This window comes from Hypanus sabinus, chromosome 2, assembly GCF_030144855.1.
Source record: "Hypanus sabinus isolate sHypSab1 chromosome 2, sHypSab1.hap1, whole genome shotgun sequence".
Classification (NCBI taxonomy): domain Eukaryota; kingdom Metazoa; phylum Chordata; class Chondrichthyes; order Myliobatiformes; family Dasyatidae; genus Hypanus; species Hypanus sabinus.
In genome coordinates this window covers 60,499,928-60,523,252 of record NC_082707.1, presented here as the reverse complement: position 1 = coordinate 60,523,252, position 23,325 = coordinate 60,499,928, and the positions used below count along the sequence as shown (strand labels likewise).

Here is a 23,325-nt window from a genome sequence, read left to right as displayed (position 1 = left end):
GAGCTCACTTTGAAATTTGAGAAGGAGAAACTAAATTCCAATGTGTCGATATTTCAGTGGATTAGAGGAAATTACAATGGCATAAGAGGGGAACTGGCCAAAGTTGACTGGAAGGAGACACTAGGTAGGACAGCAGAGCAGCAATGGATGGAGTTTCTGGTCAAAATGAGGGACATGTTGGACAAATATATTCCAAATAAGAAGACATTTTCAAATGGAAGTAGGACTCTACCGTAGCTGACAAGTGAAGTCAGAGCCAAAGTAAAAGCGAAACAGAGGGCATATGAGCCAAAGCTGATGGGAAGATAGAGGATTGGGAAGCTTTTAAACACTTGCAGAAAGAAACTAAGAAGGTCATTAAGAAGCAAAAGATGAATTATGAAAGGAAGCTGATGACTAATATGAAAGAAGATACTAAAAGCTATTTAGTATATAAAAGGTAAAAGAGTTGAGGGTTGATATAGGACCAATAGAAAATTAGGCTGGAGATATTGTAAGGAGAGATGCAGAGATAGCAGAGGAACTGATTGCATATTTGCATCAGTCATCACAGTGGAAGATAGCTGCAGTATACTGGACATTCAAGAGTGTCAGGGAAGTGAATTATGCGTACTGAAAATTACGACTGAGAAATTGTTCAGGAAGCTGAATGAACTGAGGCTGGATAAATCTCCTGGACCTGATGGAAGCAAGTAGCTGCAGAGTTTGTGGAGGCATTAACAATGATCTTTCAAGAATTGATAGATTCTGGCATTGTACCAGATGACTGGAAAATTGCAAATGTTACTCCGCCATTTAAAAAGGGTAGGAGGCAGCAGAAAGGAAATTGTTAGCCTGACATTAGTGGTTGGGAAGTTGTTGGAATCGATTGTTAGGTATGAGATTACGGAGTACCTGGAGGCACATGACAAAGATAGACCAAAGCAAGCAAGCATGATTCCCTGAAAAGAAAATCCTGCCTGATTAACAAACTGCATTTTTTTTGAGGAAATTTCAAGCAGGGTAGACAAAAGAAATGTGGTGGATCTTGAGATGGATTTTCAAAAGGCCTTTAACAAGGTGCTACACATGAGGCTGCTTAGCAAGATAAGAGCCCATGGAATTACAGGGAAGTTACTAACGTGGCTGGAGCATTGGCTAGTCAGCAGAAAACAGAGAGTGGGAATAAAGGGATCCTATCTGGCTGGCTGCCATTACCAGTGGAGTTCCACATGCGTTTGTGTTGGGACTGCTGCTTTTTACGATGTATTTTAATGATTTGGACCATGGGATTAATGGATTTGTGGTTAAATTTGGCAATGATATAAAGATAGGTGGAGGAGTGGGTAGTGTTGAGGAAACAGAGAGCCTGCAAAGGGACTTGGATCATTTAGGGGAATGGGCAAAGAAGTGGCAAATGAAGTATGATGTTGCAAAGTGTATGGTCATGCACTTTGGTGGAAGAAATAAATGGGCAGACTTTTATTTAGATGGGAAGAGAATTCAAAATGCACAGATGCAAAGGGACTTGGGAGTCCTTGTGCAGGATACTTTAAAGGTCAACCTCTAGGTTGAGTCAGTGGTGAAGAAGGTGAATGCAATGTTGCCATTCCTTTCTAGAAGTATAGAATATAACAGCAAAGATGTGATGTTGAGGCTCCATAAGGCACTTGTGAGACCACACGGAGTATCGTGTGCAGTTTTGGGCTCCTTATTTCAGTAAGGATATACTGACATTAGAAAGGGTTCAGAGAAGATTCACAAGAATGATTCCAAAAATGAAAGGGTTACCATATGAAGAAAGTCTGGCAGAATTTCCTGGAGTACAGGAAAATGAGGGGGGGGGGGATCTCATAGAAACATTCCAAATGTTAAAAGGCCTGAACAGATTTGGTAAAGTTATTTCCCATGGTAGGGGCATCTAGGGCAAGAGGGCAAGACTTCAGGATTGAAGGATGCCCATTTAGAACTGACTGCCAAGAAATTACTTTCATCAGAGGGTGGTAAATCTGTGGCATTTGTTGCTACAAGCGGCTGTGGAGACCAAGTCTTTGGGTGCATTTAAGGCAAAGATAGATAGGTTCTTGATTAGCCAGGGCATCAAAGGGTATGGGGAGAAGACAGGTGAGTGGGAATGACTGGAAGAATTAGATCAGCCCATGATTGAATGGCGATGGACCGAATAGCCTACTTCTGCTCCTATATGTTAAGGTCTAAAGTTCTGCATTTCAAATTGACATTGAACTAACAAAACAGTATCTTAAACCTACAAAAAGGAATGCAATATTGTATTTGCAGGAAGCAATTTATCCAAAGCTCTTTAAGGACTTACCCAGTTTTTGCAAAGTTTGCCCAGTAGTGCATCATGTTTCTGCTGAGTGTTTCTTCAGCCGCAGTATAATTGAGTTTTCTATCAACGGGCATCCCAAACATGAATTCAATCTCATAACCATGCATAACTCCCATCCACTGAGGCCAATCTGCATTCGATGCATGGTGTTCAAACAAATAGACATAGGCAGTATTTCCACATTCCGCCATCTCATTAACAAACTGCATCAAGGGACATACAAAATTTTGATCTCCAGCCACAGCAACCAAAGCATCACGATTTTTCGTTGCATTGTTCTCATCTCTCCAATCTGTATATTGGAAAGCAACTGCCTCCACTCCAATATCACCAGCACCAGGTAAAGTCATCTTTACACCTCTTAGGAATTGTTCACGAGTAATGAGACTTTCCGTATTCTTTTTGAAACCAGGAGCCCCATATACCAAAAAGTAACTTCCCTCGTCTTTGTTCACACCTACTAAGATTTGGAGTTTTTTCAATTTTTTCATTTGACTTAATTCATCAGGCACATCAGTGAGAAAGTCTCCATCAATAACAGGTTTAAATGCAAACTCAGATAAAAGACCATCTGTTATGACTCCAAGGCTCTTGTCCACTATCTCTTTAGGATGCTTACGACGTAGACAGCTTACTAGCTCTGTATCATTATTGAAAGCACAATTAAGCTGGTGAGCCAAGATTGAAGCCCTGTGTTTTGCCTCAGCACTTGGTAAAACAGCCCAGGGAGCATTACATGAACCACTTTGCATGATGGCTCTGGTAAAGAGAGAATGGCTTTTAGGTGAAAGAATATGGAGGTGAATTGAAGCTGCTCCCGCACTCTCTCCAAACAAGGTCACACTGTTGGGATTTCCTCCGAATGTCATTATGTTATCTTGAACCCACTGAAGTGCTAACCGTTGATCAAATAATCCCATGTTTCCAGGAATATCTCGACTACCAGGCACAGCTAAAAATCCTAAAGCACCCAATCTATAGTTCATGGAGACAACAATTACATTCTCAACATAAGCTAGATATTTGCCATCATAAACCATTAGGGAAGAGGTGCCTGACGCAAAACCCCCACCAAAGATCCATATCATAACAGCTGCTTTGTTTGGCTTTGGCGTTGGAACCCATACATTAACATACAGACAGTCTTCACTAAGTTGAGTGTTAGGATTCCACATTTCTTCCCACGGCAAACCAGGAGAAGAGCTATTTACATACTGGTAACATGAGTTCGGATATCTGTCTGCATTCCACAGCCCAGACCAGGGTCTTCGAGGTTCTGGTTTTTTAAATCTCAGTTCATCAATAGGCGGCTCTGCATATGGTATCCCCAGGAAAGCGGTGACTGATCCGGAAAGAACATTTACTGATATTCCTTTGACTTTTCCCTGTTTAGTTGTGACTACCAACTCTTCTTCGCTTGATGTACAGTTGAGGCTTTCAAATGTCAGAAGGAACCATAGTACTGGTATATGGCTCATAAAAAAGTTTGGTTGCGATTTGAGCCTCATAATTGATTAGGTGCAGCACTGAAAAGAACTAATTCACAGAAATACATGGTTGTTTAAATATTAAAAATACAAGCTTTATTTTGAAGTATAAAATTTATGCACATCCCTCCCACAGTAGTAAAATTTAACATGTCATGATGGCTAAGGGTACATTGTTGAGGATCCCATCGATAGTTTTTAAAAAGCTTATAAATGATCTTGCATCAAATCTGATGATTAATAGGACAATTAATGCAGTATATACTGTACATTAATATTTTATAGCTTTAACGGGAAGGACAAAATAAGAGGCTGATTATGTTGCAGAGTTAATGCCAAACTGTTGGGCTGTATCTTTTGCTTAGGAGGCTGAAAGTCTATGTGGAATTGTGTACTTTCACCATGTACTTGTCTCGAAGTTTAGGACTTCCAAGTGAAAGTCCAACCCCCATCTTCCACACAGCTGGCCACCATTCACTGGAGTAAGTACACTCGAATCCTCATCGAAGGACTGTGCAAAGTTCTGCAGATTTCTTGACTGTTAAACCAAAAAACCCACCTGCTGAACCTGGCCCAGTCTTGTGAGCCTCTATCGTAATGAGAAGAAATGGCTATGGAGAGAAGGGCAAGTAGGCTACTTTCCTTTTACAATTTAACCAAATTGATTTAAATACATCTTGTGTTGATTGTTTCCCAGTATTATACTACAATTTGGATTTGATGTTGTTATAAATAAATAAATTTTGTACATTATTAATATTAGAGACCATCATACACTATCCCTTTGACAACTCTACCAGATTGTAAATCTGGATTCTGGTCACAATTGGAACTCATTCATTTCTGGATTTCCCAGGTGACTGAGGTAAGGGCAGAAGGTGAAGACACTTGCAGCTCAAACTCTTTTGCTTATTAATTAGGCAAGAGCAAGCTTTCCCCAGTGGAGGACTAAAGCCTCTGTTTAAGACTGAGTTTAGGGCAGGTGAACTCTGAGCTCTGAGGCTGGACGGCCAATGGCAGATTCTACCCAAAGCGCTCACAGAAAGAATACAGCACTTTAAGTTTTCCACTGCAATTGCACTGATGCTGGAAAGAAAACTTATCTGGCCCACCAGTCATTAACCTGGGAACACAACGGGTTGTGTGCTCCCTTTTAAAAGTCAGCACTGGTTTGTGGCTCAAATGCTGTATTGTCGGTCTGAGGAATGCCTATGAGTGTTCCATTAATCTTTAACACACTTCAGGTAAGGATTCAATTATTTGAAAGCTTATTCAGACACCCAGTGTAAAAAAATCTTGCATAGTGACACATGGAAGTGATTTAGTATCAGATCTCATTGAAATGTAACAAATATAATAGATTTTTGTAACAAAACATTTTTTTCGGATTATCCAAGTTAAATATAGTACAATATTTTAAATTCTCTATTAAATCAGAAAGCTTAAAATGGAATGCTGTTTTCATCTACCATAAATTCCAATTATCCAGGCACAAAAATGACAATAACTAAGAAATATGCATTGTCAAGTATGACCATTATTGTGCAGAAATTAACAAGCTGAAAATGTACAGCACAGAAATGCTGTTTTTCCTACCAGGATATTCTACTTACCAGGATGCTTTTCTCATTAAGGTACAAGTTGCAGGATTATCTCAAGCAGGTGCAAAGAAATCTAGCCTCAGTGACTAGGCCACTTCAGTTCAATAACGATGCTCCGTGGATCTCCCTTCATTCTGTAGATTAGAAACACAATGCTGCAACAGTTTGTTCAGCAACACCACTGAACCGTTTTATTTCATGTTCCAGCAATGATTGAACAAAATTGTCTTTAACTAAATGTTGGATGAGTAAACAAATTGAACTCTCATCACAAGTCTGTCGATTGGCCACCAATTACATCACTCTGTTATCTGAGCGCCTGCCAATCTGTTCACAATCTTGGCATCATACTTCACTGAAGCAAGCTGTGAACGAATTCCTATTTCACAATGATCCCCAAGCCCATCTGCTTCCACTCAGCCATTTTTGAAACCATCAAGCCTAATGATGCTAACCTCAATGATTACCTGATTGCCTCCATGAATCGAAAGTGCACACACTGGCATCCAAAATGACCCATCATCATCCTCAAGTACTTTATCTTACTCATAAATATCTTGATTTTATATAATTTTATTTCCATTTCACAATGTTTCTATGACCTTGTCCCCTTTGTAATGAAGTCTTATGTACAGTCCAAGATATCTCAATAAAGAAAAGCAGAAGGGCCTACATAATCACTCTCACTCTAATCCTCACTATTTGGTGGAGTGGGTGTGTGGGTTGTTTGGGACACTGTGCTAGTCCCATTAACTTTATTAAGCCACCATATGGTCTATATGAAACTAAAAAGCTTACGGACCAGAGGTTTCCATGAGTGACTGATAATGTTTTTCCTAGCAAGTTTTGAAAATACCTTCACATATTATCTCTTTCATCCTTGAAATCTGGTGACTTGAGTCAGGATGGAATGAAGAACCTGCTTTGTAAATCTGGCATCAAGATTATGTAAGAAGCAACTTGCTTGTCAGATTTATTTGTAGTAATCGCAGTCTGGATTCTGGGCTCAATGGCCTGGGATAGGACTCTGGCATTAGCTCACTCACCCTGTCAGCAGATTTGGAAGATTTTGCAGAGGCAATGCTGATAAGTACCTCTGTAGTTCTTTGAAATGCATGCAGTACATAGGGAGTCTTAGAAACATACATGAGCATTTGGATCACCAAGTACTGGCATTGACATCTCAGTCTTTATCAGGTTTCCCATTGTTTTTCCCATTAACACTGTAGTCTTAGATTCTATCCTGAGGATATTGTTTTGAACATTCTTCATGATTTCTCCACAACATTTGGGAGAACATTTAGATACAGAGCTTTGTAATTGATAATATTAACAATTTTTCCCCATCCAGGATACATCAAGATCAATAGCAAAGTGAACCTTTCTTTTCCCTACTTAATTGCCCTTCAACCAAGTAACTTAATAAATCTATTCAGTATTGCTGTGGCCCTAGATCATACAGTGCTTTATTAGTTTTATGGACATAAATATGTATATTAACTTTCAAATAATCCAATTTAATTCCCTAGTTGCTCTGGTGAGATTTGAACTCAAGTTTTCAGAGCTTGGTTTCAGGCCTTTTGTACAGCCCACTGTGCTAATCCTCCTCCCTGCAGTTTCTTAATCCTACATGGATTATTAACTGCTGTTCCTATTTTTTTTTTAAAAGTCTTCCATCTGTGGTGGAGAATCTGGAGGATATATCTAAAATACTCCAATCACAAATATTTTAAAGCGAACGTCTAAATTACGGTCTATCTGCCATACAGAAGGCAATTCAATTGAATTAAAAACAAGGCATCAGGACTAATTTTCCCATGCCATGGAATTCACAAATGGCTTCTTGAACTCATTAATCCAATTAACAAATCCAAATGATGTATTTTATTTATAATATCACTTGATATAATCTTATCAAACCTTCCACATAGCAGTTAATGAAATAAATGAATAAATACAAACCTTGACAGCACTAGCACCCACTTTTCTGGTTTGCATTTCAAAAAAACTCACTCACTTGAAGTTAATCATTTATAAAATAGATTTTCAACAACTGACAGAATTTTAATTCTCATTATACAGTTCTTTCATTTTTAATCCTTTAATTAGTGGAGACATCAAAACCTCCCCATTGTTCACATGAGTCATCCACAATTTCAATGAGTTAGTGACTAAACAAATTGTTAACTCAGGAACAATAGATCCCACAGTCTTAACTACTCTGTCGCGAAAAGCATCAAGTAGAACAGATTTAAATGCTTTCATTTTAACCAATACAAACCTCTTATATTTCACAAACCTCTTATAAAGAACAATTTTTTAAAAATTGGAACTACTACAAATATTGCCTTTCTTCACTCTCCATTGACTCGGAGGAAATTAATGAATAAGGCAAAGTAAACGGCACCAAAATAAAAAAGAATCACAATACATGGATTATTTTGTGCCCATTGCTGTAGGTGAAGAAACTTGCTTATATCCAGCATAACTATGTTATTTAGTAGCCAGATGCCTGAAAAATAAAGGACAACTTCGATAAAAAGCAAATTGATTCTGGCTGCATTGGATGCTTGGAGGTATTCTGGAAATGATTCCAAATGTAGAGCCATCAAAAGTGACAATGTATGGGATGGATGCAATTAAGGCCATGGTGGTGGAGTCAGGAAAAGATGCGATCAACAAGAGACCCTCTAGATCAGCTTTTCTTAACCTTTTTGCCCTGGGGGAAACCTTTAAATAATTCTCAGGTTTGAGAGAACCCGTTGCATAAAAATTATTAAATCTATAGCTCCTGGTTCGTGAGTGTGATCAGTAAGTTGTAGATATAATAATCTTTAAATAGTTGTCAACGCTCTTTGGAATAGAGAATGAATTTTTGCCAACCTTTCTTGAAAAAAGGTAGTTCAGCCAAGCATACCTTTCTTGAAATTAATCTCTTCCTTTTCCTTTCATAAATTTAAAAAATTCAGAAGGCAAACATAATAAATTTCTGTTCAATTACAGGCTTAAGCCAAAATGAGATTTCATTTTTCTAAAGGTAGGCTCAGTATATTTAATTTAAATAAAGGTTGCAAATTGATTTTAATTAATGCTATTTACTACATGAAAATTTATTAACTATGTTAAATAGTAAAGTTACTAAAAACCATAAGCCAATATGAATAAAAAATATAGCCATAAGACACAGTTTTATACGATGCCTTGAAAAAAACATTTTCTTACTAAATGACATAATCAGGCTCAAATATAAGCCTAACATTTGAAACCTATGCTTGTCTTTTTGCTGAACAAGTGCTCAATTCTGAGCAAAACTTGAGATAACCACACACACATTTCATCTTCAGCTGAAATGAGACTATCTTTATCCTTTCTCTTGATGCTTGTTAAAAAAAAAGCTTGCTCACACATGTAAGAAGTTGAAAACTGCAGCAAGTTTTTCCATTGCTTTCCTATGAGCATCAGCATTCTCTTCTTTCACAGAAATACAGAACATCCAGGGGCAGGTCAGAGAATCTCACCTGGATGTCCACAAAGTTTACAGTTCACAAAGCTCTTCCTCTTCTTTCAATGAGAAGTTCTCAGGCTAAGCATAAGATTCAGAGAAAGGGAACATCACCCAGTCAAACACTTGTGTTGAAAGGGAGGAAAAACTGTAGAATTTTGTTCTGCAGTTCTTTCAGTGGTTTTCAGTAAGACTCGAGACTTTCTGATCCCTCCTCACTCTCAAGCCCAAGAAACAGAGGAAACATTTCAAGATTTCCTTTTGCAACATGATTTTTTCCAAAGATACAGTTTCCCTTTAAATCCAAAAATTTTGTCGTTTGAAGTTAGAACATTTTTGCCAGGGCCTTGCAAGGACTTGTTCAACTGGTTCATACGATGAAAAATAACTAAGTAGGCTAGTTTCTGTAGCCATTCGTCATCTCCAATCCACCCAGCAAAACCTGGTCTACTCAGAAGTACTCCTACAATTCACTTTCAGCTCAAACACCCTGCTGAGAACTCATCCTCTGCTAAGCCACTGGATGTCTGTATGTAACAGAAGACTGGTATGCTCTTTGTCCAGGTTTTTGTGCAGATGTTTTAAACCTTCTCATCTGTACCGGTCTTTGTTTAATAAAGTTAACCATTTCTGTAGCATTCACCCAGAACTGCTTTCATTTCATCTCCCATAGTACAAAAAGTGAGGTAGTGTCCAACGGCTTAATGTCCATTAGGAATTGGCTGGCAGAGGGGAAGAAGCTGTTCCTGAACTGCTGAGTATATGCCTTCAGGCTTCTGTGCCTTCTACCTGATGGTAACAGTGAGAAAAGGGCATGCCCTATGTGCTGGAGCTCCTTAATAATGGACACTGCCTTTCTGAGACACCGCTCCTTAAAGACGTCCTAGGTACTTTGTAGGCTTGTACCCAAGATGGAGGGACTAGACTTACAACCTTCTGCAGCTTCTTCCGGTCCTGTGCAGTAGCCCCTCCATACCAGACACTATTGCGGCTCGAAGATGAAACCCTGCACACGTCCAGTCCACTGATTCAAAGCAGTTCTGCAAGAGCTCCTGTGCTTCCTTTGTGCATACCTTCTTGGTCCTCACTGCTGGTGCTGCCTATGCTCAGGGAGTAGAAGTACAGCCAGGTGATCAGACTTCGCAAAGTGAGGGCAGACATTCTTGATGGTTTTGAAGCAAAGGTCCAGTGTGTTGTTTCCTATGGTAATACAAGTGATCTGTTGATGGTAGTTGCTTAGTGATTTTTTCCAGACTGGTCTTATTAAAATCTCCCAAAACGATTGTGAAGGTGTTAGGGTGTGCTGTTTCATGCATGCTCATTCCATTACTCAGATCATCTAAAGCCTTCTTGACATTGGCCTGAGGTGGAATGTAAACTGCTACCAGAATGACTCCAGAGAACTCCCGTGGTGGGTAAAAAGGACGGCACATTGCTGCTAGTTATTTCAGGTCTGGTGAGTAGAATTGGGACAGCACTGATATATTTTGCACCAAGGAGAATTGATCAAGAGGCATACTCCTCCACCTCTGCTTTTGAGACAAAATTCAAGGTATAAAATTTATACATTCTTTGGTAATAAATGTACTCTGAAAATTTGAAATACGTGACTTGAGTAATAGAATTTAGCAAGTTTGATTATTTTGAAATAGACACACTTAATATGGATTCAAAGAATGACGTGTTTTAATTCAAACAAGCATCCAGACACAATTTATGCTATACTTAAAATGACAATTTTACCTTTTTAACAACACTAGAATTTTTTTTTAAATGTATCTCCAGCGCTAGATGATGCTCGTAAAATTGTGAATACCATTCTAAAATTGCTACTTGACACTGAAAGGTCTAAGAACCATGGGAAACAATCAAAAGTTGATGCTTCACGCCAATGTGGCAATCAAACTGAAGTTGTATGCTCCATGAACTGCTACGTGACAGCTGTTAAATAGATTGTTAGTGTTAGTTACTTCTTGTTTCACTGTCCTGTTATCAGATAACGATTACTTGCACTGCAGATCACAATTTAAACTCAACTCTGTTTAAAAAAGCTGCAGTATTTTGTTACCATCCTCTCTTGGGCAATATCTACATTTGTAGCATCTGGGTTATCTTGGTTTTCATTATTTCACAATCTTTGTTCCGATCTTTTTCCTCCTACTCTGTGACTTAAAACACTAGACACCATTCTGATTAAGCCTCAACAATTTGAGAGGGGAAGTTTGCTTCTCTCTCAGCTTGCTGAGTATTTCGACATCTTGTGTTTAAGATCATGACAGAACTAACTGCACATCTTAAAACAAAACAAGGCTGCTAAAGAACATCACTTTCAGTCTGCTTTTTACCGTGTCAATGACAAATCCATTTTGGATTTGAAGTAGGGCACCTCATTTGATTGCAATTTCTGCAGACAAACTTCTATAGAAGCACAGTGGAGAGTATCCTAACCAGATGCAACATGGCCTGGTATGGAAACACCAATGCCCAGGAATGGAAAACCCTACAAAACTTGGTAGATACAAATCAGTCCATCACAGGGAAAGTCCTCCCGACCACTGACACACTTAATTGGAACACTACAAGAATACACAACCAAAGACCCCTTCCCCCAACAATCTAGGTCACACAGTCTGCTTGCTACTACCATCAAGGAGGTGGTTTAGAAGCCTTAGGGCCCATACCACTAGGTTCTGTAACTGTTATTACCCTACGACAATCAGCCTCTTGAACCAGCATGGATAACTTCATTCACTTCAATTCTGAATTGATTCTACAACCCAAGGCCTCACCTTCAAGGATTTTGCAGCTCAGCATACTTTTATATGCATTATTTTTCTTCTTTCGCACATTGGTTGTTAGTCAGTTTTTTTTCTTATTTACGGCATATTGTAAATCATTTTTTATTTCTTTATTTTTCTGTAAAATGCCTACAAGAAATAAATTTCAATAGTTACTTTGACTTTGAAGTTAATCACGTGAGAAATCTGAATTAAGGCCTTTTTTAAACATTAATGAGGATTACTAACACAACTAATGCTGGCTGGTGTAGTGGCATCCACACCAGACTGCAAGTGGTCCCGGGTTCAAATCCAGCTGGTTCCTTACATGCTTTCTATTCGATCTAGGTTGAGGGTCAAGCTAGCAACTTGACCTTGTTAAAAAACAGACAAAAATGCCAAAGAAACAGCAAGGTTGTCACATGCCTGATGCACCTTAAGGCATGGAAAGGAACAACATCTAACACAACCAACTGCATTCTAGGGCAATAAGACAAACATTTTGGAATGTGGTAAACAAAATGGTCTGTTGAACTGTTTTCAACAAGTGAGCCAACAGTTCTACAATACAGTAGATTCCGGTTTATTGGGCCATCGATTATTCAGGGCACCCACTCATTTGTGACAAATTTTAAAGAACAGACACAAATGTTTTTTTCCCTTTGTTTAATTGGGACATTGTGCTACTAAATTGGGACAGGAAACTATTCTCGAACAGTATCTAACTAGTGTCAGACACTTGAACTTGTGTGTAGCCTTTACTGCTTGGAGAGAACCATTTTTAAGTAGTGTCAGTTGCATGGTTGTGTTCAAAACAGTGACGTTTGTCACTGGTAGTTGACGAGACAATTCAGAACCAATTTGTTCACCATGGTTTGAAGCATTTAGGCTTGGAGATGCCACAGATGGACAGAAGTAATTAAACAATTTCACTACTTCTACAATTTAGGAGGTATAAAGAATTTGAAGGTATTTATAATTATCTTGTATGTTACAATGAAAATGAAGATTTAGAGAGTGCAGTCCATTTTCAGAATCAGGTATCTGCACTGATTTTGTTCATTTACAGTCAATCAAGGAACGCAGGCAACATATATTCCACCATTGATAACCATCAGGAATTAGTTCTATAGCACTATAGCAGTATTAATAGTGCTTGAACTTGTTCTATATTTCAATTAACTATTTAACTTGTTACTCAGCTGAATAGTAGTTGTTCTTTATTTTTAAATATCTTTTTGACTATTTCCATGAAACTTTGGGTAATTGAGGCAGCCACTTAATTGGCCCAAAATGTTCTGTTCCCAGTTTTGTCCCAATTAACCAAGATCCACCATGTTAATATTCATACATTTACCAGATATCATAAAATAAAATCACTAATGTGTTTATAAATCAATATATAGTTTCCATTTTGAAATATTTAAGACTATAACAGAATTGTCCAATCTACAGAATGTTATGCATTCTAAGAATTTAATTCTCAAATTATCATGCAAGTATTATCCATACCATAAAACATTGCAGCAGAATTAGGCCATTTGGCCCATTGAGTTTGTTCCACCATTCAATCATTGCTTATACTTTCTTCCCCTCCTCAGCCCCACTCCACAGCCTTCTCCCTGTAACCATTGATACCATGTCCAATCAAGAGCCTATCAAGCTCTATCTCAAATACTCCCAATGATCTGGACTCCACAGCTGCCTGTGGCAGCAAATTCTGGCCAAAGAAATTTCTTTGCATCTGTTTTTAAATTATGTCCCTTTATCCTGTGCCCTCCCCCAACATGGGAAACATCCTTTCCACATCTACTCTGTCTAAGCCTTTCGACATTTGAAAGGTTTCAATGAGATCCCCCCCCCATCCTTTTAAATTCCAGTGAATACAGACCCAGAACCATCAAGCGTTCCTCGTATGATAACTCTTCCATTCGCAGAATCATCTTCGTGAACCTCCTCCAAACCCTCTCCAATATCAACACATCTTTTCTTAGATGAGGATCCCAAAACTGTTCACAATACTCTAGGTGAGGGCTTACCAGTGCCTTATAAAGCCTCATCGTCATATCCCTGCTCTTGTAATCTAGACCTCTTGAAATGAAGGCTAACATTTAATTTTGCTACCATTGACTCTAGTTGCAAGTTAACCTTTAGGGTGTTCTGCACAAGGACTTGCAAGACCTGTTGCCTCTCAAATTTTTGGATTTTTTCCCCATTTAGAAAATAGTCTGCATATTTATTTCTACTACCAAAGTGCATGATCATGCATTTTCCAACATTGTATTTCATTTGCCATTTTCTTGCCCATTCTCCTAATCTGTCTTAGGCTACCCATTTCCTCAGTACTACCTACCCCTCTACCAGTCTTCGTATTATGTGCAAACTTGGCAAAAAACTTTCCTGGTAAGCAGTCTCATGTATGGCGCCTTGTCAAAGGCCTTCTGAAAGTCCAAATATACAACATCCACTGCATTCTCTTTATCGATCCTACTTGTAATCTCCTGAAAGAATCCAACAGGTTCATCAGGCAAGATTTTCCCTGAAGATGCTGACTTTGTCCCATCTTGCCCTCTGTCACCAACAACTCCATAACCTCATCCTTAACAATTTACTCCAACATCTTCCCAACCACTGAGGTCAGGCTAACTCATCTATAATTTCCTTTCTGCTGCTTCCTCCTTTGTTAAAGACTGGAGTGACATTTGAAATTTTTCAGTCCTCTGGCAACCTGCTACAGTTCAATGATATCTGAAAGATCATTACTAATGCCTTAATAGTCTCTGCTGCTACCAGTTTCAAAACTCTAGGGTGCGGTTTATCTGGTCCGGGTGACTTATGTACCCTTAGGTCTTTCAGTTTTTTGAGCACCTTCTTCCTTGTAATAGTAACTGCACTCACTTTTCTTCCTTCACACCCTTCAACATCTGGCACACTGCTGGTGCCTTCCACAGTGAACACTGATGCAAAATACCTGTTTAGCTCATCTGCCAACTCCTTGTCCCGTTATTATTTCTCCAACCTCAATTTCTAACAGTGCTAAATCCACTCTCATCTCTGTTATTTTTAACTCTCATCTCTATTTTATCAGCCTCTAGTACTTCCTTGAGTTACCATTCCTTATGTAATGAGTATTATGAATTGACAGGCAATTCACCAAAGCCTTCTTTGTTGAACAAAGCCTTCTAAGAGTTCCATCTAAAATATGTTCAGTGCACTACAGTCAACAAGTAACTGTAATCAAGGTCTCTGAACTGGTCAAAGAAAAATAGAATTGAAAAAGTGCATATGTGGAAATTCTGATCCACAGATGCTGCCTGACCTGTTGAGAATTTTTGACATCTTAATATTATGAAAAAAGGACAATTACAGACTAGTCATATGTGAGAAATTTCAAGACAGCAATTTCGAACATTAGATTACTGCAAAAGATCATCAAAAGTAAAATAAAGCAGGTGTTGGAAATCTAATAAACCAGAAATTGCTGGAAATGCATGGCATGCCATGGAGCATTATAGCAGATGTCTCCAAATGTGGTTCATGGCTTGCAAAGTATTTCCAGCACAATTTCATTTTAAAATATAACCTCTGAAAAATCAAGGGTGGAGAACTATCAACATCTCAGAATTTACACAAAGATAACGTAATATAATTACTTCAATGTATTACATTCTTAAATAACAATTATCACTTTATAGGTTGGCAAGGATGCTGCAATTTATTAATGTCCAAAAGTAACAGGTCATCAATATTTTAGACATTCATTATAAAATATTGTAATGTAGCGGTATGCTACACGCAGCGCTGCAATTACGACAAGGAGTCGGTGAACTGCAGTTGCAAAAGAGGTTTATTCAAATTTCGCGGCCTCGCTTTAAAGCCTTCCTTATCCCACCCTCCCCGGGCGGAGATGCTATAGGAGGCGCATATTCACAGTCCCGTCCCATGTGCAGGCTTTTCCCCTTGCTGGTGAAGCAGGCTTGGTGTCCTCTTTGGGACCGGCCTCAATGGTAGACCAAGTGTGCTGGGAGGTGGTTCTCCAAGGTAGACCTCATCCGGGGATACCATCAAATCCCAATGCATCCAGACCCCAAAATGGCACTCATCACCCCTTTCAGCCTTTTCGAGTTCCTCCGCATGCCGTTTGGCCTAAAGAATGCCACACAGACGTTTCAGCGGTTAATGGGCATGGTGGGACGCGACCTGGACTTCGCTTTCATCTATTTGGACGACATCCTCATAGCCAGCAGCAGTCGTCAGGAGCATCTGTCCCACTTCCGTCAACTCTTCGCCTGACTGAGTGAATACGGCCTGACAATCAACCCGGCCAAATGCCAGTTTGGGCTCGACACCATCGACTTCCTGGGCCACAGGATTACTAAAGACAGGGCAACCCCTCTGCCCTCCAAGGTAGACGCGGTCCGCCATTTCCCCCGACCCAACACAATCAAAGGCCTTCAGGAATTCGTGGGTATGGTGAATTTCTACCACTGCTTCCTCCCTTCAGCTGCCCGAATCATGCGCCCCCTGTTTACCCTGATGTCAGGTAAGGGCAAGGACATTACCTGGGATGAGGAGTCCACCGCCGCTTTCATTAAAACCAAAGAAGCCTTGGCAAACACCACGATGCTAGTGCACCCCAGAATGGACGCCCCTACCTCCCTCACAGTGGACGCATCCAACACAGCAGTCGGTGGAGTACTGGAACAACACATCGAGGGTCGCTGGCAACCCCTGCCATTTTTCAGCAAACACCTACGACCACCCGAACTCAAATACAGTGCTTTTGACCAGGAACTGTTGGTGCTGTAACTGGTGATCTGGCATTTCAGGTACTTCTTAGAAGGTAGGCCAACTAACCGTGTTCACGGACCACAAAACGCTTACCTTTGTGTTCACGAAACCATCTGACCCCTGGTCGTCCTGCCAGCAGCGACATCTGTCCTACATCTCCGAATACATGACGGATGTCCAGCATGTCTCGGGAAAGGACAATGTCGTGGTGGACACCCTCTCCCGCCCTAACATCCAAGCCCTGTCCCGGGGGCAGACTTTGAAGCACTGGCATTGGCGCAGCAGGCAGAAGAGGAGATCCCTAGTTACAGGACTGCAGTCTCCGGTTTGCAGATCCAGGACCTCCCCGTAGGCCCAGGTGAGAGGACCCTACTCTGTGACGTCACCACCAGCCAACCCCACCCCATCGTTGCGGCAGCCTGGCGGCAGCACGTTTTCAACTCCATTCAAACTTAGCACACCCCTCCATCAGGACAACCATCCAGATGGTCTCCAACAGGTTCGTTTGGCACGGACTCCACAAGCAGGTCAGTGAATGGGCCAGAACGTGCATGCACTGCCAAACAGCCAAGCTCTGCCGCAGCAGTTCCACCCCACCTGCCGGCATTCTGACCACACCCATGTGGATATCGTGGGCCCCCTGCCAGTGTCGTGAGGAGTGCGGCACCTCCTGACTATCCTGGCGGTCCTGCTCACCGACACCACCTTCGATTCTTGTGCCCGGGCACTGATTGCCACCTGGGTATCTCGCCTTGGTGTACCAGCCCACATTACCTCCGACAGAGGCGCCCAGTTCACCTCCAGCCTGTGGTCAACTATGGCCAGCCTTTTGGGGACACAGCTGCACCACACAACTGCCTACCACCCACAGTCGAACGGACTAGTGGAGCGTTTCCACCGTGACCTGAAGTCGGCTCTCATGGCCCACCTCAAAGGGCCTAACTGGGTGGACGAGCTCCCCCGGGTCCTGCTCGGAATCCGCATGGCGCCCAAAGAGGATCTGCACACTTCGTCGGCTGAGTTGGTGTACAGCACACCCCTGGTCGTCCCAGGAGATTCATACCAGCCCCAAGGGGGCAAGAGGAAGAACCCGCAGCAGTCCTGGGCAGACTACGCGAGAGGCTCGGTAACCTGACCCCCATACCCACTTCACAGCATGGGCAGAACCCGACCTGCGTACCCAAAGACCTGTAAAACTGTAAGTTTGTTTTTGTACGACGGGGCAGACATCGGGCACCGCTGCAACAGCCCTACAAGGGGCTGTTTATGGTGATCAGAAACAACGGCTCCGCATTCTTGCTGGACATTGGGGGGAAAGAGGAGGTTATCACGGTGGACTGACTCAAACCGGCCCATGTGGACATGTTGGTCTCAAACAGAGACCAACTTAGACTGTGGACATTGGGGGGGTGCATCGCCGGTTCTGGGGGGGGGGGCATTTGGCAACCCACTTCCCAGCACACTTGAATTGGCTACTTCCCAAGACCAAGACCTACCATGCAGGTTTGCTGCAAAGTCCTGAATGTGCGGTACAGGGTAGCGGTCCGGTGTTGTAGCCGCTGCATGGTCTCCAGCCCCCTGTTGCTTTGGGCACCATGTGCAGGGGGGAGGCTGATGGGCTGTTGGACTGCCATATGATCCCCAATTCCTCCATCCTCTTGAATTCCTCCTTCGCCAGCTGGAGCTTGTCCGGGGGAAGCCTTCGAGCACAGGCGTGGAGGGGTGGTCCTTGCGTCAGGACGTGGTGCTGTACGCCATGTCAGGACATGGCTGCCGTGAACTGCGGTGCCAAAACCAATGGGAAATCCGCCAGGACTCTGGTGAAGTCATTGTCGGACAGCGTGATGGAGTCTAGGAGTGGGGCCGGCAACTGGGCTTCACCCAGGGAGAACATTTGAAAGGTCTCGGCGAGGACCAGTCTCTTCCTTGGCAGTTCAACCAGTAGGCTGTGAGCCCACAAAAAATCCACGCCCAGCAGCGGTTGGGCTACGGTGGCCCATGTGAACTGGCTGGAGCCGAACTGTAACCGCACCGTATGGGTGCCGTAGGTCCTTACTGTGCTGCCGTTCACGGCCCTCAGGGTGGGACCTGGTTTTCTGTTGCGGGTGTCGTAACTCGTCAGAGGTAAGACGCTGATCTCGGCTCTGGTGTCGACCAAAAAGCGGCATCCCAACTGCTTGTTCCAGACATACAGGAGGCTATCCCGATGGCCAGCCACCGTAGCCATCAGCGGCAGCTGGCCCTGGTGTTTCCCAGGAACTTGCAGGGCGAGCTACAGCGGCGGGCTTCTGCGCCCCACTGCTGGTGGTAGAAGCACCATTGCTTGTTGGTCTCCTCACCCCTGCCTCTGGGGTTAGTGGACTCTGCGGCCGGGCCTGGTCTGGTTTGCTGCTGGGAGCGTGGCCTGGTGATCTGTGCGATGGACGCCCCACTCTCCTTCTTGGCTTTCCACAGCACATCCACCCGGGCCGCCACCTTCCGGGGGTTGCTGAAATCCACGTTGGACAAACAGCAGGCGTACGTCCTCAGGCAGCTGCTCCAGGAATACCTGCTCAAACATGAGGCAGGGCTTGTGGCCTCCCACCAGGGACTGAATCTCGTTCATCAAAGCCGACGGTGGCCTGTCCCCCAAATCATCCAGGTGCAGTAAGCAGGAAGCTCGCTCGCGCCGTGAGAGTCCGAAAGTCCTCATGAGCAAGGCTTTGAATTCTGTGTATTTGCCGTCCGCTGGGGGTGATTGCATGAACTCCTCAACCTGGGTGGCTGTCTCCTGGTCGAGGGAGCTCGCCACGTAGTAGTAACGTGTGGCATCCGAGGTTATCTGCTGAATATGGAATTGGGCTTCTGCTTGCTGGAACCATAGGTGAGGTCGCAGCGTCCAGAAGCCTGGCAGTTTTAACAAAACTGCATGAACAGATGCAACGTCATTCATCTCCGGCCCAAATATCATTTGGGCCATCTGGGTCACCAATTGTGGCGGTGTGCTACACGCAGCACTGCAATAATGACACGGAGTCGGTGAGCTGCAGTTGCAAAAGAGGTTTATTCAAACTTGGCGGCCTCGCTTTAAAGCCTTCCTTATCCCACCCTCTCCGGGGCAGAGATGCTGTAGGGGACGTGCATTCACAGTCCCATCCCGCGTGCGGGCTTTTCCCCTTGCTGGTGAAGCAGGCTTGGCGCCCTCTTTGGGACCTGTTTCAATGCCGGCGCACGCCGCTTTGTGAGCCAGTTCGAGTGCGCTGGGAAGTGGGTTGTCACAGTAATACATTCAAATTGGAATTTACAATTCCTGAAATTAACTTGCATTACTGAAAATTTAATAACACAAATAATTCACGGTACATATGGCAAAAATCTAACACTTTGCCCAAAACCACAAGTGCTGTGTAACTACAAAAATTCTTGTATTAATTTTAATACAAAATAATTTAATATTTTTGTTATTAAACTTTCAGTCATGTACAAATTAATATTTTAATTTTATGTACAGCCTAGCATCACTTTATGGACATATAGTGTACTGAATATGAGTTATCTTATGTATTTACATTTATTTTTTTTAATTATTTTTGTGTTCTTTATCGTGCTAAATCGGATCCAGGGCAACCATTAATTACTTCATTCTCCTTACACTTGTGTGGAGAAAATTACATCGAACAAGTTTGAATCTTAATGAGTAATAGTAATACAAATCAGACAAATCGTTTAAACTGCTGCCAAAACCAGAACCCTTTGTTGCAGGAAACTCATCATAAAGCCTGCCACCCTTTCCCGTTAGAAGTGTCGTAATTGTGGGTTGCCATTGGAGTTTATACTTAAAAACTCAAGAGATCTTTTTGCCTGTACACGGTGGACGCTTCATTATATCCCACATATACACGCCTACAAGAACTGACTTCAGTCAAGATACCACAACATGTTTAAAATAAGTAAATGGACCAAGTTTACACCATTTCTTCCAAGTTTCATTTCACTCTTGTTGGCAACAAACGAACTTCAGAAAGACCAGGAGGATAAGTGCCCGATTCACTTAATATACCGAGTAGAAGGAGAAAAATCAGTTTCATTACTTATGCACTTAACTCCAAAGTGAAGCATACCGGCTTTTACCCTTTGTTTTGTCAGCAGCCCTTACAAATGCGATGTGACGTTTTCAATTATTAAAACGTTCATGCACCATCCCAGCAGATGACCAGTGTGTCCTTAGTAGGAACAACCAAGTGCAGACCTCCCCCAGCGCAAAGTTTTCAGCTCCTGGCGCCCGAGCGAACCGCGACCAAATTGCCGAGGGTGATACCCACCTGCGTTGCTCACCAACACCTCCCCCTCGCGTGATTCTGCTCAGCCAGAGACCTGTACTATAATTCACCCACCAGCCGGGCTGCACCACCCGCTCGCCCCCGGCATGAACCAGGCAGTGCGCGTTCCCACCTCATCGTGCCCGCGCCGCCCACTGCTGAAAGCCGCGCCATCGCGGGGCGGGGCTCAGGGTAGAGACGGATCCAGCTGAAGCTGGAGTGCAGAAGGATAGCACGCCTGCGACGTGAAAAGGGTGAAATCCGCAGCGCGAAATAAAATTACTTGTTGAGCACTCTCATCGGCAAAGAAAATATTGTCGGGGAATTGGTTTGTGTTTAACATTTGCCCAAAATTGCTTTTCGCAGTGACGTACAAGCCGAGTAATTAATTCCTAAATATTGCATTGTCAGCTACACAAAGCCTTGGGATATATTATATTGTTTCACAGTATCAGAGGTGAACCAGATGTTCGGAAGGCAATCAGTTGGATGGATTTAGAACTGGGAAGCTCTCCCAGAATGTTATTTTTCCAGCTATTGTTTTGACAGTGTCCTAATTGGAAAAAAAATTATCAACTGAAGGACATGGGAATGTAAATTAATCCAAATCTAATCACTTTATCGTGACTCCACTGCTGCCATTTGTTCTCCAACACTAAAAGAGAGAATATTTTATAAATACGAGAAAATCTGCAGATAACAACACACACAAAATACTGGTGGAACACAGCAGGCTGGGCAGCATCTATAGAGAGAAGCACTGTCGACGTTTCAGGCCAAGACCCTTCATCAGGTCTATCCGAAAGGAGAGATAGTAAAAGATTTGAAAGTAGTGGGGGGAGGGAGAAATACGAATTGATAGGAGAAGACCGGAGGGGGTGGGATGAAGCTGAGAGCTGGAAAGGTGATTGGCAAAAGTAGTGCAGAGCTGGAGAAGGGAAAGGATCATGGGACGGGAGGCCTCAGGAGAAAGAAAGGGGGGGAGTACCAGTGGGAGGTGGAGAACAGGCAAACAACTAAATATGTCAGGGATGGGGTAAGAAGGGGAGGAGGGGCATTAATGGAAGTTAGAGAAGTCAATGTTCATGCCATCAGGTTGGAGGCTACCCAGCCGGTATATAAGGTGTTGTTTCTCCAACCTGAGTTTGTATTCATTTTGACAGTAGAGGAGGCCATGGATAGACATAGCAGAATGGGAATGGGACGTGGAATTAAAATGTGTGGCCACTGGGAGATCCTGCTTTTTCTGGGGGACCGAGCGTAAGTGTTCCACGAAATGGTCTCCCAGTCTGCGTCAGGTCTCACCAATATATAAAAGGCCACACTGGGAGCACCAGACGCAGTATATCACACCAGCCGACTCACAGGTGAAGTGTCGCCTCACCTGGAAGGACTGTTTGGGGCCCTGAATGGTGGTGAGGGAGGAAGTGTAAGGGCAGGTGTAGCACTTGTTCCGTTCACAAGGATAGTGCCAGGAGGGAGATTGGTGGGAAGGGATGGGGGGGACGAGTGGACAAGGGAGTCGCGTAGGGAGCAATCCCTGCGAAAAGCAGAAAGGGGGGGGTGGGAAAAATGTGTTTGGTAGTGGGATCCCGTTGGAGGTGGCGGAAGTTACGGAGAATTATATGTTGGACCTGGAGGCTGGTGGGGTGGTAGGTGAGGACAAGGGAAACCCTATCCCGAGTGGGGTGGCGGATGGATGGGGTGAGGGCAGATGTGCGGGAAATGGGAGAGATGCGTTTGAGAGCAGAGTTGATGGTGATGAAGGGAAGCCCCTTTGATTAAAAAAGGAAGACATCTCCTTCGTCCTGGAAAGAAAAGCCTCATCCTGAGAGCAGATGCGGCGGAGACGGAGGAATTGTGAGAAGGGGATAGCCTTTTTGCAAGAGACAGGGTGGGAAGAGGAATAGTCCAGGTAGCTGTGAGAGTCTGTAGGCTTATAGTAGATATCAGTACATAGGTCGTCTCCAGAGATGGAGACAGAAAGATCAAGAAAGGGGAGGGAGGTGTCAGAAATGGACCAGGTAAATTTGAGGGCAGGGTGAAAGTTGGAGGCAAAGTTAATGACGTTGACAAGCTCAGTACTTGTGCAAGAGGCAGCGCCAATGCAGTCGTCGATGTAGCGAAGGAAAAGAGGGGGATGGATACCGGTATAGCCTTGGAACATGGACTGTTCCACAAAGCCAACAAAAAGGCAGGCAGAACTGGGACCCATACGGGTGCCTGATGCACCATCAATAACTCACCTGGAGACGTAAGGCGAGATATCGGCTTTTATTGACTGGAAGAAGGAACAAACAGTGAGTGACCACCATACTACATCCTGGAGACTGAGAGGCCGAGCTCAGGCCTTGATCGCCTTTATACAGGGGTCTGTGGGAGGAACCACAGGAGCAGTCAGCAGGGGGCATGTCCAGACAGGTATATGTAGTTCACCACAGTGCCAGATGCTGGAATCTGCAGATGCTGGAAAACCAGAGCAACGCACACAAAATGCTGGAGGAACTCAGCAGGTCAGGCAACTTCTATGGGAAAGAGTA

At 43.0% G+C, this 23,325-nt stretch overlaps 1 protein-coding gene across 3 annotated transcripts in view; it reads right to left on the bottom strand.

The window, feature by feature from the left end:
• Positions 1 to 20,905, bottom strand: part of LOC132379221 (cholinesterase-like) — a 31,741-nt gene extending 10,836 nt beyond the window's left edge. The window contains exons 1-4 of one of the 3 annotated variants that reach the window (XM_059946936.1): positions 20,789 to 20,905; positions 11,709 to 11,846; positions 5,430 to 5,551; positions 2,312 to 3,865 (exon numbers count right to left, since the gene is read on the bottom strand). In XM_059946936.1, the coding sequence (XP_059802919.1) occupies positions 2,312 to 3,837 (1,526 nt within the window). In that variant the 5' untranslated portion in view covers positions 3,838 to 3,865; positions 5,430 to 5,551; positions 11,709 to 11,846; positions 20,789 to 20,905. Of the gene's footprint in view, positions 1 to 2,311; positions 3,866 to 5,429; positions 5,552 to 11,708; positions 11,847 to 20,587; positions 20,698 to 20,788 lie in introns of those variants that run through there. The other 2 variants (XM_059946931.1, XM_059946944.1) reach the window with 2 other exon arrangements.
• Positions 20,906 to 23,325: the final 2,420 nt, after the last annotated feature.